Genomic DNA, 16,458 nt, shown 5'->3' with positions numbered 1-16,458 from the left:
AACTACTGATCAACTACTGGCCAAAATGACTGACCACAATGACTAACCACAACCACTGACCACAACCACTGACCACAGCTACAGACCAGAATATCTGACCACAACTTCTGATCAAAACTACTGACCATAACCACACAAATACTGACCACAGCTACTGGCAACAACCACACAACTTCTGACTACAACCACACAAGGTGGCTTATGGTTGAGAAATTAACATTCAATTCTCTGGCAACAGCTCTGGTGGACATTCTTGCAGTCAGAATGCCAATTGCATGCTCCCTCAAAACTTGAGACATCTGAGGCATTGTATTGTGTGATGAAACTGCAGAATTTAGAGAGTGGTCCTTTATAGTCCAAGCACAAGCTGCACCTGTGTAATGATCATGCTGTTTAATCAGCTTCTTGATATGCTACACCTGTCAGGTGGATGGGTTATCTAGGCAAATGAGAAATGCTCACTAACAGCGATGTATTTGTGCAATTTAAACAAAAAACAGAAATACTCTTTTTGTGCGTATTGAAACATTTCTGGGATCTTTTATTTCAGCTCATGAAACATGAGACCAACACTTTACATGTTGCGTTTACATTTCTGTTCAGTGTAGATCCGTCTCTTTACACTACCATAAGTATCTCTTGGACCTGGTTTGTGTCGTCAAAGTAGTGTAAAGACGCTCTTAGATTCAGACTCTATTGTGTTCTATGTAAGCCATTGTTCCAACAAATATTTATACAAACTTGAATCGAGAAAATAAAAATGGATACATTCTTCAACTGAATTATAAGTGAATTGTATATACATTTAAACAGGCATAACACAGTAATTATAAGGGAATAATACTTACATGAGTATTAATAACAGCCTACCCATCACCATTATTAACTCGTTTTGGAACATCAAAATTACACTGTAGGTTAGTGTCCAAAATCAGTTCTAACCTTGTTAGTCAAACAAGTCCAAGGCGTTGTGTTAGATAGGCGCCATAGCCTACACATTGTGTGTTATCGGCAGGTGGTCATAGCTCTTTCACTAGGCCACATTTGATTACAGGTGGAGATTAATCAATTAAGGGAATGTAAGAACAGCTTACTTTGCATAAATACTTTGAAGTAAGTCCTAATAGATGGCAATGGTGACGAGGGACAAGTGGACCTGAAAGAAACCGTGTCCACAGCAGAATTCAGCCGAACATGGGTGAAGTTAGGTGGCCATAGCAGTAGCGTAGCCGTCCTAAGTGAGTAGATGTTTTTAGTGTATTAGGGCCTTACATAAACGGATTTAGTGGGTGGGGAGGGGTTTGCCGCCAGCTTGCAACAAGTTACACTAGCACCACCTTGGTGACAATATAGGACGGTTCCTACGTATATATTTATGCGATAAGGGGTTAAAGTAAACCATTGGGACAGGAGGCCCTTTTTGCAGTTGGATTTGTCTTTTGACAAAGGATAACTAACAGAATACTCCAGATTAAAAATACAAGAGCCACAGAATCACTGTCATCAAGAAGAGTGGATAGGTTAGAAAGGATACAATGTAGCTTCTCAGGGCACAGCAGGTAGAATATTTCCTCATCAATACATGAACAAGTTGAGACATGGTTTAGGCCATTACAATGTAATGTTTTTCATTGGTGAAGATTTCCCCTTGTATTTGGAAATAAAGTGTGTTTGTTATAAAACAAATTAACACAATACAACAATCCATACGACCAGGAATTCTTACCTGCTTTTAATGAAAACATCTCACAAAATAAAACTATGGATAGATACTGAAATGGAAGTGCATCAGTATGTGAATATTGATATGATGGTGAACTATTTACAATAAATGTGTAATTCTAACCCAGTTGTGTGGTATTATTATCAAGTCAGTATGGCATCATCACAGTAACACACTAGTTCACATGAATAAGCAAAAAAGATAGACAGGTGCAGCCCAAAACCAATTTAAAATATCAGGGGTACTTTCAGTTCGATTAAACGTTTGCTACGGTATGTGATGGTTTGTCCTGAACGACACGTATCCGAAAACCTTCTACTTTCTTGAACCAACTTTCATGTACGTTTGCTATGATTGGTAGGGTGTGACTTTTTTATTTAACTAGGCAAGTCAGTTAAGAACAAATTCTTATTTTCAATGACTGCCTAGGAACTACTTTGTTTAGGGGCAGAATGACAGATTTTTACCTTGTCAGCTCTGGGATTCGATCTTGCAACCTTTCGGTTACTAGTCCAACGCTCTAACCACTAGGCTACTCTGCCACCCCATGAAGCAATGAGTGACGTATTTAAAAGGGCAGAGGCCATGCTGACTGAGTTCCCCAACCCAATCGCTCCCCGTTTTTTCAACTGGTCGTTGAAAAAAACAGCACCGTCCATTTAATTGAATGTTACACACCATTTCCCCCCGTACTGAATGCAGCCCAGTTCCTGACTACAGGGGTGTATTAGTCCACACCATCAAACTGTAGCAAAACATTTTGCAACGAAAACCAGCATTTCTTACTGGATAAGTTCAGGTTCGTCCCTTCCAATATTAGGATAAGCTACATGATATACAGTGAGTGGTGATAGTGACATGCTATTTGACAACGATTAAAATAAACCAAACCTAAATAATAAAATAAAACAGAACAGACTTTTGGCTGATGTTATTTTGTACATAAAATGCTTTGGTAGCCTCAGTCTTTATTTTCATACAAATTGGACCCACTTCAAACCAACTACATAAATATCACAAGAAAAACAGTTCAAACACAGGACTCTAACTCAGACAAATCATATACAACAATAACATCACAAAAAACACAAGGTGTGAAACTCAAACCAAAAGAACGTTCCAAGTCTTCACTGTCCATCTACTACTCCAACCAGAAGTGACATTCCTGATTAGCTCCGCATCCCGAGGATGAACAAGGGCATTCCTGATTAGCTCTGCATCCCGAGGATGAACAAGGGCATTCCTGATTAGCTCTGCATCCCGAGGATGAACAAGGTCTGTTGTCGACAAAGGGGAAGGTGAAACCATATTAAATGTGATACTGTAATGATGAAAAATGTAAATGGCTCCTTCCCCCCCAAAATGTGATAAAACACACTGCATTTACGTTCAGCACCCCCCCCCCCCCCGCGTCTAAGTGCTTACCGGGGCTCACATACAGCAGATCACATCATCCAATAGGATTCACTTAACCAATCCAAGCATGCATTCCTTCTCCTGAACAGGAAATAATCCACATTTCTCAGCCCAGGGGGGAGAGAGAGTGCCATGGAAATGGATACAGAGAGCATTGATTATGCAAGAATGGGCTGTCATCAGTCAGGATGTGGCCCAGAAGTTAATTGACAGCATGCCAGGGTGGATTGCAGAGGTCTTGAAAAAGAAGGGTCAAGACTGCAAATATTGACTCTTTGCATCAACTTCATGTAATTGTCAATAAAAGCCTTGGACACTTATGAAATGCTTGTAATTATACCTCAGTATTCCATAGTAACATCTGAGAAAAATATCTAAAGACACTGAAGCAGCAAACTTTGTGGAAATTAATATTTGTGTCATTCTCAAAACTTTTGGCCACGACTGATTGAGACACGATCACGGCTCTCTTTTTTTATTAGTGGGAATAGTTGAACAGATTTCCTAAATTCAACAGAATTTTTGCTGAATTCCTGGTGATTTTAGTATTTTTTGGACCAAAAAAACAAAAATCCCCCTAAAATTGCTAAAAGCTTTAGTGGGCCCCAAAAAAAAAAAAAAAACACTTGAAGGCTGGTTTTGGCTCGTGGGCCACCTGTTGCCAACCTCCTGCCCTATACCAGTCTACTGGTGATGGTGTCAGATCTCCCTAATCCCTGCTTTGTCATTGGCTCTTCCCCTCCTCTTACTATCTTATAGGCACCCTATTCCCTTTATAGTGCACTACTTTTGACCAGGGCCCATAAGGAACAGGGTACCATTTGGGATGCAACCGTAGAGTTACAGCATCCCCTGCTCCCTCCTCTACTCAGTTCAGGTCAGTCAGAAGTCTCCCCTCTGCTCTCCACCACCCTCAGCCGGGTCATAGTATCTCCTCCACTCCGTGGGCGAAGATCATGACCAGGCCTGGCTCCAGGATCATGTCCTCACCCATATGCTGGTTCTCACAGGCCATCACCACCACTGCTTGTTTCCCGGGGATGCGCTTGGCCACGTAATTCTCATAGTAGCGCCGGTTCATCTGCCGCGTCTCCAGCGTGGCCAGGCCGGCGGGCCAGTTCCTCTCGTGGGCGTTCTCGATCAGGTCGTTGACGATGGAAGGCGGGCAGCCACTGTCAATGAGTGAGCGCTTGATGACCGCCTGGAGGACAGCGTCCGGTGTCGAGATCATGCCGCCCCAGCGGGTGACGCGCGCTGGCTGGAGGGAGTTCACCCACCTAGGAGGGAAAGTTGAGGAGAGGATGAGAGGGGGGACTGGGATATTATGATGGCTATTTCAATCATGTAATAACAACTAGATGTGTTCTAATACGTAGTTATTATAATCATATAGAAATGGGACGATAAACCGTAAGTGATCAACACCGACCATACAGAACACTTATCACAGGCCTTTTGCTGATATTGTTCATTACAATAAGTATCCTATACTTGATAAATGTGAAGTTTGAAATGAAATAAGTTGATGGATACCACAACCATCAAACTAATAGCTAGAAATAATTTACAGGGAAGAAAAACTAAAACTGGTGCACATTAATGTTATAAATTCATTGTTCCATTTATCGTTATCGCATCAGTTCAAACAATTTATTACGATAAGGATTTGTCTCTATATCGCCCAGCTCTATGATTATCACTTAAATTAATTATGCCTAAAAAAGGTGGGAAATGATGCAGCATAGTAAGTTAAACTGTCTGATTGTAAAGTGTACTGTGCAATTGAGTATTGCACCACAGTGCTTAATAATCCACTCACTCCAGGATCTCATTGTACTCAATGGTCTCTTCGAGGTTCTGCAGGTTGGGGTTGGCACTGCGGATGGCTCTCATGTATGCCTTCAACAGCTGGATGTCCCGTTTCTGGAGGCAGGGAGGAGACATCACACTGGGCTTGCAGACCCCGCTGCCGCAACATCACACAAACACTCGGATGTACAAGCACTGACACACACGCGTGAAAGCATACATACACTTACCCACGCATACACAAACACACCCTGACGCACACACACGTATAACTGCAGACACACACGCAGACCTGCTCTGCTAGCTGGTGCTTGTGTTCAGCAGCAGTCTTGTCCAGGTCGGTGACCTTGCCCTGCTGTTGCTGCACCACGCTGCGCAGGTGTTTGATGCAGTTGTGGCTGGACACCTCGTCTTTAGGCATCTCCAGTCTGAAGGGACATAGGGAGGACATAACAGCTGCTCAGCCGACTCACCTACAGCCCCAGTAAACTACAACCTTTAGTCAATACCCTATCCCCACAGCCCCGTTGACTCACTAACCCAGAGCTACTGTCGTAGCACCACTCGCTTACAGCAGAGTTTCCCAATCCGATTCTTGCGGCACTCTTGGGGTTGTGCTCATGCTCCCTCATATAGATGAAGTTTACAGTTAAACAGCTTTGCCTACATAATTTATATAAAGGATTAACAAAACATGCTCTAAAATAGAGCCTTGAGGAAACCCTTTGTTGGAGCCAACCCCACTCACCCGCAGCCCTGCTCGCACTGGAAGGGCCTCTTGGGGTTGTGCTGGCAGTCCCTGAGGTGCGACTGCAGCTGGTCGAGGCGCAGCACGGCGGTGCACCCGAAGCCAGCGTTGTCGCAGGTGATCTGCAGCTTGGACAGCATGTTGCGCATGATGCGGGGCACGGGGCGCAGGTGGGCCAGCGTCACCACGCTGCGGTCCACGGGGCATATCTGCTGCTGGGAGAACCACTGGGTGATGCAGGCATTGCAGAAGGCGTGCTCGCAGTGAGGGGCCTAAGGATGGAAGGAGTGTCACACACTTAGGAAGAAAGGGACAGCAAACAAAGACCGCTCCTGTGAAAAAGCACTGTGTTATAAATAATATAAAATATACAATGTATAATATGACAATTTTTCTGTTAAAAACATGTTTTGACAGAGAGAGACATTCCGATTCAAATGTCAAATTATTTGAATGACTAGAGGTAGGGTTGGGCGATATTGCCTAAAATTCATATCTCGAATTTGTTCAAACTTATGGGCGATTCACGGAATACACTGGGTGTACAAAAAAATAACCTGTCCTTTCCATGACATAGCTTTCACCTTGATTCACCTGGTCAGTTTATGATCCCTTATTGATGTCACTTGTTAAATCCACTTCAATCAGTGTAGATGAAGGAGAGGAGACACGTTAAACATGGATTTTTAAGCCTTGAGACAATTGAGAGAGAATGGACAACACAAAAAGATTTAAGTGCCATTGAAAGGGGTATAGTAATAGGTGCCAAGCGCTCTAGTTTGAGTGTGTCAAGAACTGCAACACCACTAGGCTTTTCACGCTCAACAGTTTCCGTGTGGACTAAGAATGGTCCACCACCCAAAGGACACGCCGCCAACTTTACACAACTGTGGGAAGCTTTGGAGTCAACATGGGCCAGCATTCCTTGGGAATGCTTGACATCTTGTAGAGTCCACGGCCGATGAATTGTTACTGTTCTGTGGGCAAAAGGGGGGTGCAATTCAATATTAGGAAGGTGTTCCTAATGTCTTGTACACTCAGAGCAAGCTTTGTTGTACAATGAAAAAGGTAAAATACACTGCATTTAAAACAGTCAACAATAATGAATGAATGCAGGGCGTGTGAAATTATTTCTAGACTAAATGTAAGCCTTCCACAACCATAAAACGCACTAATAATTACATTATTTTATCAAAATAATAACAATAAAAATAATTTTAAAAAGCTTTTTTGCAAAAATGAAAATATATTTTTGTTACAAATTTAACCAGAACCATGAATTATGCGCATTCACCAATAATGACTAACTTCTTGTAGCGGGCATTATAGAAAATTAAAACAGGTCTCATAAACAATCTCAAGCCCACATGCTAGTGAGTTGCCATGTAATCTTTATGTTTTAAGTCTAGCCAACCTGGATCTATTTGCTAGCTAACAAGGTAGGACAGTTAAATTGTTATGAACGCACCCTTCTGTCCGTCTCTGTTTAAACAGTATGCTAGCCTCTTCACTTTGTTCAGATGCTGAAATCAAGCGGTCGACCTTATTTCTCAGAATGAGAACGAGTTAATGGTAGTGGTAAGTGGTACAGCAATGCACGCGCAACAAACTAAGTGTTCATTGATACTCCTGTTATAAACATAAAAAGGATATCTTTAGAAATGTTCACTTCTCCTTTCTTACAGTCAAATATTGCCTCCATGTGTTTCAGTGTCCATATGACCCATTCTGTTGGACCAAATCTCAAATGCAAATAGCGAGTTGAAACTGCTTGTCAGAGGAAGAAGCGATCGCTCCTCTTTGTTATTGTTGTAAGTGGCAGAGGGAGGGGCGTGTGTGTGTGTGTGTGTAAGTAAATGGGAAGGTGCACACAGTATAGAAAGAGTGGAGGAGACGAGACCAAAAAGAAAACATGAGAACAAACTGACATTTTCATAAATAAAAACATAATTCTTGCAATACAGGCCTTTGGAATACCGTGCAAAAGCATACATTTGAATGAATTCGATATATTGCCCAGCCCTAACCAGAGGCAGAGAGCATGAAGTATAGCAGTTCTGCTGTGGGTGAAGTGGTCATCAACACAGGGGTGACAGTACTGATGACATCAGTGCGTGATGCTAAACTAGCGACGGGCCGGCTAGTTTCTGCTGGCTACAATTGCCATTCCCACTGCAGTTCCTGGGTGTGTCAGGAAGAAAGCTACTGGTAGCAATGAATCCCCCTGATACTGAACCTTCTTGCCCTCTGTTCCTCATGCAGTCCCTGGGTAAGTTCCAAATGGCATCATATTCCCTATATAGTGCACTACTTTTGACAAAGGCCCTGGTCAAAAGTAGTGCATTATAGGGAATAGGGTGCCATTAAAGACACAGTCCTAGTTCTGGTTCTTCCCATCTCAGTGAGGTTCTGTGCTGCAAAGCTGCTGATTCACACTGGGGCCCCAGAGAGAGTATAAATTATCATCACACAGCTGAGTGCAGATGCTAGCAAACTGAATTCCAATTCTTCCCTCTCTCAGTATACTATGTCCACATTCCTGTACTGCTGCCAGCATTCTGCAAAAAGTCCAAGGACAGCTCTGAATGCATAGGCTACATTGACTGGAAGTGACGCTGAACAGTCACACTAGCTCCTTGCTGAATTAACCTACCAACACATGTGCCCACAGACACAGATGCAATCACTCACTCCTAAACACAGTGAAAAACAAAGAACACTAATAACACTAATTGACCAATCCCTAAGCTGGAAAAAGTGTTTTGTACTATAAAAAGCACAATCAAGCAACCATTTGCTCCAGGGGCAAACATGTAGGAAAACAATGCCATCCTCTTCAAGTGTGTCTATTTAAAGCTACTCACCTCATGGTTGGTCTCGATTTGGGAGATTGTCATGTTAGCAACCCTATGCTTTATTTACATTAACAGGACTAAGCATCGCCACTCACTTCTTCTATCCTGATTACCTACACCATCTTCACGCACCATTACAAACATGAGGCTCTTCTCATTCATCTAGAACAAGAATGGACAAACCTTCCTTCAGAGCTCATCTCTCCATATTTCCTTCTTCCCTCTATCCTCTCCCATTGCTGTCACTGCATCCCTCTAAAAGTCGATTATCCTTTAAGCTCTCCTCCCTCTGCCCATACCCTTCCTGGCCAAGACGCGATTTAGCCCATTCTCATATGTCTGTTATCGCTCTCACCCCCCCCATACAAGCATTGGATCTTCATCAATGGAGCTTCATCATAGAGAATTAAATTACAAGTCTAGTGATATGTATATAGAAATGCAAGAACAGCTTATCAGCAAGAGCACTTTGGGACAAGATGATAACCATCTTTTTAGCATCACAAAATAAATGGCCTACAGGACTGAAATGTAATTTTTTCTCCTTTCTCTACGACAAATCGAACAGCATGTGTGTGGTCAACGTGTTGACAAGAACGGGATCCTATTTGACTGAAATGGAACTGAATTCACAACACGCTGACAATTCCTTATTTTTCAGTGATTGAGGCAGCACTGATTTTTTTAAACATTGAAATGCACTGCTTCTCTAATGGCTGAAATGGTACAGATGTGCACATCACTGACCTGCACGGGCTCCTCCAGGACTCCACTGCAGATGGGGCACAGCAGGTCCTCATCCACTTCCCCTTGGAACCGGGTAACGTCGTAGCCCATGGCACATCCCCAGATCCAACTACAATCTGCAACATAGGTGAGGAAATGGTAAGCCTACAGAGTACAAACCAACATGACAACCTACATGCCAACCCACGTGCAGGATTATAAAACGACATGGAACACCCTCAAAGAAAAAAGTATAGAATTCAATTTGCCAGAACATACCTTCCCTACCGTTACCCTTGTTTACATGAAGCTGCACTGGGGTCGAAACGCAATCAAGGTTACATTAAGACACTGTGGAGCCGGTGCAAGATATTGATTGGAAAACATACGTCAGTGCAGGGATGGGATATGCCACTGTTATCCAAATTGTACCTTTATCCACACTGCTCCATCGAGAAGGTGTCTTCATGTACCCATGATTGCCTTCCGACTTCAGTGCAGCTCAGTGTAAACAAGCGTAACAGTAGGGTCGATATCTTATCGCTTAGTTCTCAATCATGTTCAAAATAATCAACCTGTATATACAGTGCATTGACTTATTCCACATTTTGCTGTGTTACAGCCTGAATTCAAAATAGATTAAATAGGCTTTTGTTTCCTGGTGTTTTTGTGATGGTAGAGTGTGCAAAACAAATACCCACTGGATTGATGAAAATAGTCATGATATCATTCTGCCAGGTATGCATAGTCTACTTAGTAGTTAACATTTAATTGAGGAAGTCTCCATCTACCAGGCGACCATTTTCATTAGCATCATCCTTAACGGCGAAACAACGTGGTAGACGTGCATCACATACACAGACAGGGGTATTCTCGTTGACTCTTCAGAAAGTTGCAGGAAATAAGAAATCACTGATGCATTCTGTTGATGTCTTATGATACATTTGGACAGATTAAATCATTTTCAATAAATGTAGTTTATTAAGGTCAATACATTGTTGAATATTCTTGAATTCCGTTTTAATGCCTGGATTCCGTGAGGGCCCTAATTATCATATTTACACCAGAATTAGGCTCTCTACCACCTATTGTTCCTGCAGTGATGATTCACAATCTTCATCTAATGTTTCATAATTTATCTGCAGATAATCGACCCCCAAATCCTAGGCCTACCAGTAGCCAATACAAATTAGGAAGCCAAATGAACAGCTCTCACCAATACGATTCGGTAGGCTACACTGACTGACAAGAGATGGCCGCCTCGCTTCGCATTCCTAGGAAACGTTTTTTTTACGCGTTATTTCTTACATTGGTACCCCAGGTAATCTTAGGTTTCATTACATACAGTCGGGAAGAACTACTGAATATAAGAGCAGCGTCAACTCACCATCAGTACGACCAGGAATATGACTTTCCCGAAGCGGATCCTGTGTTCTGCCTTTCACCCAGGACAACGGAATGGATCCCAGCCTGCGACCCAAAACAAAGACGTCGTAAAAGAGGGAAACGAAGCGGTCTTCTGGTCAGGCTCCGGAGACGGGCACATCGCGCACCACTCCCTAGCATACTTCTCGCCAATGTCCAGTCTCTTGACAACAAGGTTGATGAAATCCGAGCAAGGGTAGCATTCCAGAGGGACATCAGGGACTGTAACGTTCTTTGCTTCACGGAAACACGGCTCACTCGAGAGACGCGAATGGAATCGGTGCAGCCAGCTGGTTTCTTCACGCATCGCGCCGACAGAAACAAACATCTTTCTGGTAAGAAGAGGGGCGGGGGCGTATGCCTTATACTTACGAGACGTGGTGTGGTCACAACAACATACAGGAACTCAAGTCCTTCTGTTCACCTGATTTAGAATTCCTCACAATCAAATGTTGATCGCATTATCTACCAAGGGAATTCTCTTCGATTATAATCACAGCTGTATATATTCCCCCCAAGCAGACACATCGATGGCTCTGAACAAACTTTATTTGACTCTTTGCAAAACTGGAAACCACATATCCTGAGGCTGCATTCATTGAAGCTGAGGATTTTAACAAGGCTAATCTGAAAACAAGACTCCCTAAATTATATCAGCATATCGATTGCGCAACCAGGGCTGGTAAAACCTTGGATCATTGCTATTCTAACTTCCGCAACGCATATAAGGCCCTCCCCCGCCCTCTTTTCGGAAAAGCTGACCACGACTCCATTTTGTTGCTCCCTGCCTATAGACAGAGACTAAAACAAGAGGCTCCCGCACTAAGGTCTGATCAACGCTGGTCCGACCAATCTGATTCCACGCTCCAAGACTGCTTCCATCACGTGGACTGGGATATGTTCCGCACTGAGTCCAACAACATTGACGAATACGCTGATTCGGTGAGCGAGTTCATTAGAAAGTGTACTGAAGATGTCGTTCCCATATCAACGATTAAAACATTCCCAAACCAGAAACCGTGGATTGATGGCAGCATTCGCGTGAAACTGAAAGCGCGAACCACTGCTTTTAACCAGGGCAAGCTGACCGGAAACATGACCGAATACAAACAGTGTAGCTATTCCCTCCACAAGGCAATCAAACAAGCTAAGCGTCAGTATAGAGACAAAGTAGAGTCGCAATTCAACGGCTCAGACACAAGAGGTATGTGGCAGGGTCTACAGTCAATCACGGATTACAAAAAGAAAACCAGCCCCGTCACGGACCAGGATGTCTTGCACCCAGGCAGACTAAAATCACTTGTTTGCCAGCTTTGAGAACAATACAGTGCCACTGACACGGCCCACAACCAAAACATGCGGACTCTCCTTCACTGCAGCCAACGTGAGTAAAACATTTAAACGTGTTAACCCTCGCAAGGCTACAGGCCCAGACGGCATCCCCAGCCGTGTCCTCAGAGCATGCGCAGACCAGCTGGCTGGTGTGTTTGATCCTCAACACTGGGGCCCCATAAGGGTGCGTTCTCAGCCCTCTCCTGTACTCCCTGTTCACCCACGACTGCGTGGCCATGCACGCCTCCAACTCAATCATCAAGTTTGCGGATGACACAACAGTGGTAGGCTTGATTACCAACAACGACGAGACGGCCTACAGGGAGGAGGTGAGGGCCCTCGGAGTGTGGTGTCAGGAAAACTACAGATGCAGATGCACAATCGAGAGCATCCTGTCGGGCTGTATCACCGACTGGTACGGCAACTGCTCCGCCCACAACCGTAAGAACCGTAAGGCTCTCCAGAGGGTAGTGAGGTCTGCACAATGCATCACCGGGGGCAAACTACCTTCCCTCCAGGACACCTACACCCCCCGATGTCACAGGAAGACCAAAAAGATCATCAAGGACAACATTAGAAGGCGAGGTCAGTACAGGTGCATCAAAGCAGGGACCGAGAGACTGAAAAACAGTTTCTATCTCAAGGCCATCTGACTGTTAAACAGCCACCACTAACATTGAGTGGCTGCTGCCAACACACTGACTCAACTCCAGCCACTTTAATAATGGGAATTGATGTAAAATACACTGCTCAAAAAAATAAAGGGAACACTTAAACAACACAATGTAACTCCAAGTCAATCACACTTCTGTGAAATCAAACTGTCCACTAGGAAGCAACACTGATTGACAATAAATTTCACATGCTGTTGTGCAAATGGAATAGACAACAGGTGGAAATGATAGGCAATTAGCAAGACACCCCCAATAAAGGAGCGGTTCTGCAGGTGGTGACCACAGACCACTTCTCAGTTCCTATGCTTCCTGGCTGATGTTTTGGTCACTTTTGAATGCTGGCGGTGCTTTCACTCTAGTGGTAGCATGAGACGGAGTCTACAACCCACACAAGTGGCTCAGGTAGTGCAGCTCATCCAGGATAGGACATCAATGCGAGCTGTGGCAAGAAGGTTTGCTGTGTCTGTCAGCGTAGTGTCCAGAGCATGGAGGCGCTACCAGGAGACAGGCCACTACATCAGGAGACGTGGAGGAGGCCGTAGGAGGGCAACAACCCAGCAGCAGGACCGCTATCTTCGCCTTTGTGCGAGGAGCAGCAGGAGGAGCACTGCCAGAGCCCTGCAAAATGACCTCCAGCAGGCCACAAATGTGCATGTGTCTGCTCAAACGGTCAGAAACAGACTCCATGAGGGTGGTATGAGGGCCCGACGTCCACAGGTGGGGGTTGTGCTTACAGCCCAACACCGTGCAGGACGTTTGGCATTTGCCAGAGAACACTAAGATTGGCAAATTCGCCACTGGCACCCTGTGCTCTTCACAGACGAAAGCAGGTTCACACTGAGCACATGTGACAGAGTCTGGAGAAGCCGTGGAGAACGTTCTGCTGCCTGCAACATCCTCCAGCATGACCGGTTTGGCGGTGGGTCAGTCATGGTGTGGGGTGGCATTTCTTTGGGGGGCCGCACAGCCCTCCATGTGCTCGCCAGAGGTAGCCTGACTGCCATTAGGGACCGAGATGAGATCCTCAGACCCCTTGTGAGACCATATGCTGGTGCGGTTGGCCCTGGGTTCCTCCTAATGCAAGACAATGCTAGACCTCATGTGGCTGGAGTGTGTCAGCAGTTCCTGCAAGAGGAAGGTTCCATATCTCACAGTTGAAGTGTACCTATGATAAAAATGACAGACCTCTACATGCTTTGTAAGTAGGAAAACCTGCATAATCGGCAATGTGTCAAATACTTGTTCTCCCCACTGTATATACTGTACTCGATACCATCTACTGCATCTTGCCTTTGCCGTTCTGTACCATCACTCATTCATATATCTTTATGTACATATTCTTTACACTTGTGTGTATAAGGTAGTAGTTTTGGAATTGTTAGGTTAGAATACTCGTTGGTTATTACTGCATTGTCGGAACTAGAAGCACAAGCATTTCGCTACACTGGCATTAACATCTGCTAACCATGTATGTGACAAATAAATTTGTCCGACAAACTAGGAAAGCCCGACAAACTAGGAAAGGAAATCTTGGAAATCCTTTGGTTTAGATATCATGGACATACAGTATAACCAGGTTGCATGATTTAGGAATGGCAAAGGGATTAGGGCTGTCCTTGACAAAAAAATAATATATTGGTCGACTGAGTTCTGTTATTTTCGAGAAATTGATTGGTCAAAAATTTGAAATGTGAATTTTTCCATATATAGACACACCCTGTTTGAATAAAATCAACTATATGTAGGCAAATGAAGACACTCAAATTACTAAAAAGGAAACCATAGATCAATATAGTCTAACCAACATTTTTTTAAACTGTTCCCGACCCTCCACCTCCCACTGCTGCTGGCCTTTGCAGTTTCTGCCCATTAAGCTCCTGAAGTTGCCAGTAAAAGGCTACACCAACAGTTGGCAACCTTTTCCATTTGGAGTGCCAGGTTGTCGTACCATTTTTACGGATCTGTGCGCCAGTTATGAGTTTCATATGCACATTCTCGTGGAACAATTTCATTTATAATAAAGTCTTCATCTCAAAAATCAATGTCATGTGGTTAATCAACATTCTATCTAAATTAAAATTATACAAACCTAAAAGTAACTTCTATTGCCATTGCCAATATGTACAAATAGCCTACATTAAGCTAACAAATAAAATCACTGCAGGTCTCAGGTAGGAAATAGCCTGATAATTAAAAAATATATATAAATCACATTGGCTACACATGGCCTGTCTGCAAGGAACTTGAAACATTATATCAACTATTAACTCTGTCTGGCCTGAAGCTCTAGCTAACAAACTTGCAACATTGTATAAAATATTCTGGGCCCTCAGAGTTTCCTGCCTCAGTGAGCTCCTGACAGACAGACACATTCCTTCTTGGACACTGCTCTGCGATGCAAGTTACGACTTCCAAATCAGAACAGTCTATCGATTACAGATATAGGCTTGGATGTGGGTAAGGTTCCACTAGGATCTAGAAACTCTGGGCTAGACACTGAGATGAGAAGTCTTTCAGAATTGAAAGCAAAGGCCTTGCCATTAATAAACTAAATCTACTGCACACCATCTCTCTGATGTGATTTCATTTTGAGATAGCCACTGTTTATGAAGAGTCAAGACTAACTATAAAGACACTTACCCACTATAGTGCAAGTGGGTTTTATTTTTTACTAAGACTAGCGGTAGTATGAACATTTATGGTGTGGATACTTCTTGGGTATCAGTGCACTTTGAAATAACTACCTGGATCTATCAAATGGTACTCCAATGAGTTGGAGCATGGATTAAATCAACAAGTAAAAGCCCAACATTCTCAATGAATATGGACAATACAACTAAAACACTGACTTTACAGTAATCAATGATCATTACAGGGTATTTATGGTCACAACTAGGAATCAGCCATTATTGACAGTAACCCTGGAGCAATCAGGATTAAGTAGCTTGCTCAAGGGCAGATCAACAGATTTTACACCTAGACTGCTCGGGGATTTGAACTAGGAATCTTTCAATTATGTTCAATGTCCACTTACCGGTGTCTTTTCTTCCTTGGGCCAGAATCCACAGCCCTCCTACTCATTGAAATTAAGGACCACTGGGGCAGAAATGTGGGAAGGAGAGGAGCAACCTGGGGCCTAGGTAATGATGTCCTGGGAAAATGAGTCTGGGGAAAAATAGTAACGTTATGCAACGTTGTTGGGATGAATAAAGTTACTGTCCCTTTAATTTACTTTATAACCAGTTTACGATATGACTAACGTTAGCGCTGTTTGCTACTCAAACACGTAACTCATCATTACTGTTCCAATGGAATACCGTAACGTTAGCTATGTGGCTAGCTGCAAACAGATGAAAGATATATATTGGATACTAATTACAAAATCTGACGAGCCAGTGTGCACGCAACTTAACCACAGCTGACTAACTTACGTGAACAAACGTTAGCTAGCTAATGTACAGCTTAGCTGGCTGGAACCAGGTGGAATCACACAGGAAAACAGAGAGAGAGAGAGAGAGAGGAAAGCTAGTGATATTTCGTCGAATTGATAAACGTTACCTCTTGATATAACAATCAATGGTTAAATGGTATTTTAAATTACGTTTGCGTCAGTATGTGTTAGCATGCCAGCACGATATCCATTTTTTTCTTGATTCCCGTGACCTCATTTCCACGTCCAGCCCTCACTCCTGCAGCTAAGCAACCAAATTGTCAAATCGTTGATTGACAGTTGACTCCACCTATCTTCGG

General features: G+C 43.5%; 1 protein-coding gene across 10 annotated transcripts; it reads right to left on the bottom strand.

Moving 5' to 3' along the window:
- Window positions 1-1,705: 1,705 nt before the first annotated feature.
- Window positions 1,706-16,455, bottom strand: LOC109891222 (E3 ubiquitin-protein ligase NRDP1-like). Of its 10 annotated transcripts, none has more exons than XR_004210066.1 (8): window positions 16,267-16,452; window positions 15,743-15,873; window positions 9,299-9,414; window positions 5,697-5,968; window positions 5,241-5,376; window positions 4,959-5,062; window positions 3,149-4,416; window positions 1,706-3,000 (listed from the first exon to the last, which is right to left on the bottom strand). XR_004210066.1 is itself a non-coding variant. In XM_020483591.2 (8 exons), exons 3-8 carry the CDS (start codon window positions 9,386-9,388, stop codon window positions 2,825-2,827), a joined length of 1,065 nt encoding a protein of 354 aa, XP_020339180.1. In that variant the 5' UTR covers window positions 9,389-9,414; window positions 15,743-15,873; window positions 16,267-16,455; the 3' UTR covers window positions 1,706-2,824. The 10 variants fall into 10 exon arrangements, 9 of the variants coding, with proteins under 9 accessions (XP_020339180.1, XP_020339181.1, XP_031681210.1 ...); XM_020483591.2 differs by having other exon boundaries at window positions 4,130-4,416; window positions 16,267-16,455; XM_020483592.2 differs by having other exon boundaries at window positions 4,130-4,416; window positions 16,310-16,455.
- Window positions 16,456-16,458: the final 3 nt, after the last annotated feature.

The sequence above is a fragment of the Oncorhynchus kisutch genome, linkage group LG5 (assembly GCF_002021735.2).
Source record: "Oncorhynchus kisutch isolate 150728-3 linkage group LG5, Okis_V2, whole genome shotgun sequence".
Taxonomy (NCBI): domain Eukaryota; kingdom Metazoa; phylum Chordata; class Actinopteri; order Salmoniformes; family Salmonidae; genus Oncorhynchus; species Oncorhynchus kisutch.
The sequence above is the reverse complement of the archived record's forward strand: the minus strand, read 5'-3'. Positions and strand labels throughout refer to the sequence as shown.

Bases quoted from the DNA above. Each gene is read 5' to 3' on its own strand.
- LOC109891222 (XM_020483591.2), bottom strand. From the start codon at position 9,388: ATGGGCTACGACGTTACCCGGTTCCAAGGGGAAGTGGATGAGGACCTG. The intron at 5,063-5,240 runs GTCTGCGTGTGT...CCCTGCCTCCAG, and splicing joins AGCACCAGCTAGCAGAGCAG to AAACGGGACATCCAGCTGTT. The intron at 4,417-4,958 runs GTGAGTGGATTA...TTTCCCTCCTAG, and splicing joins GAGTACAATGAGATCCTGGA to GTGGGTGAACTCCCTCCAGC.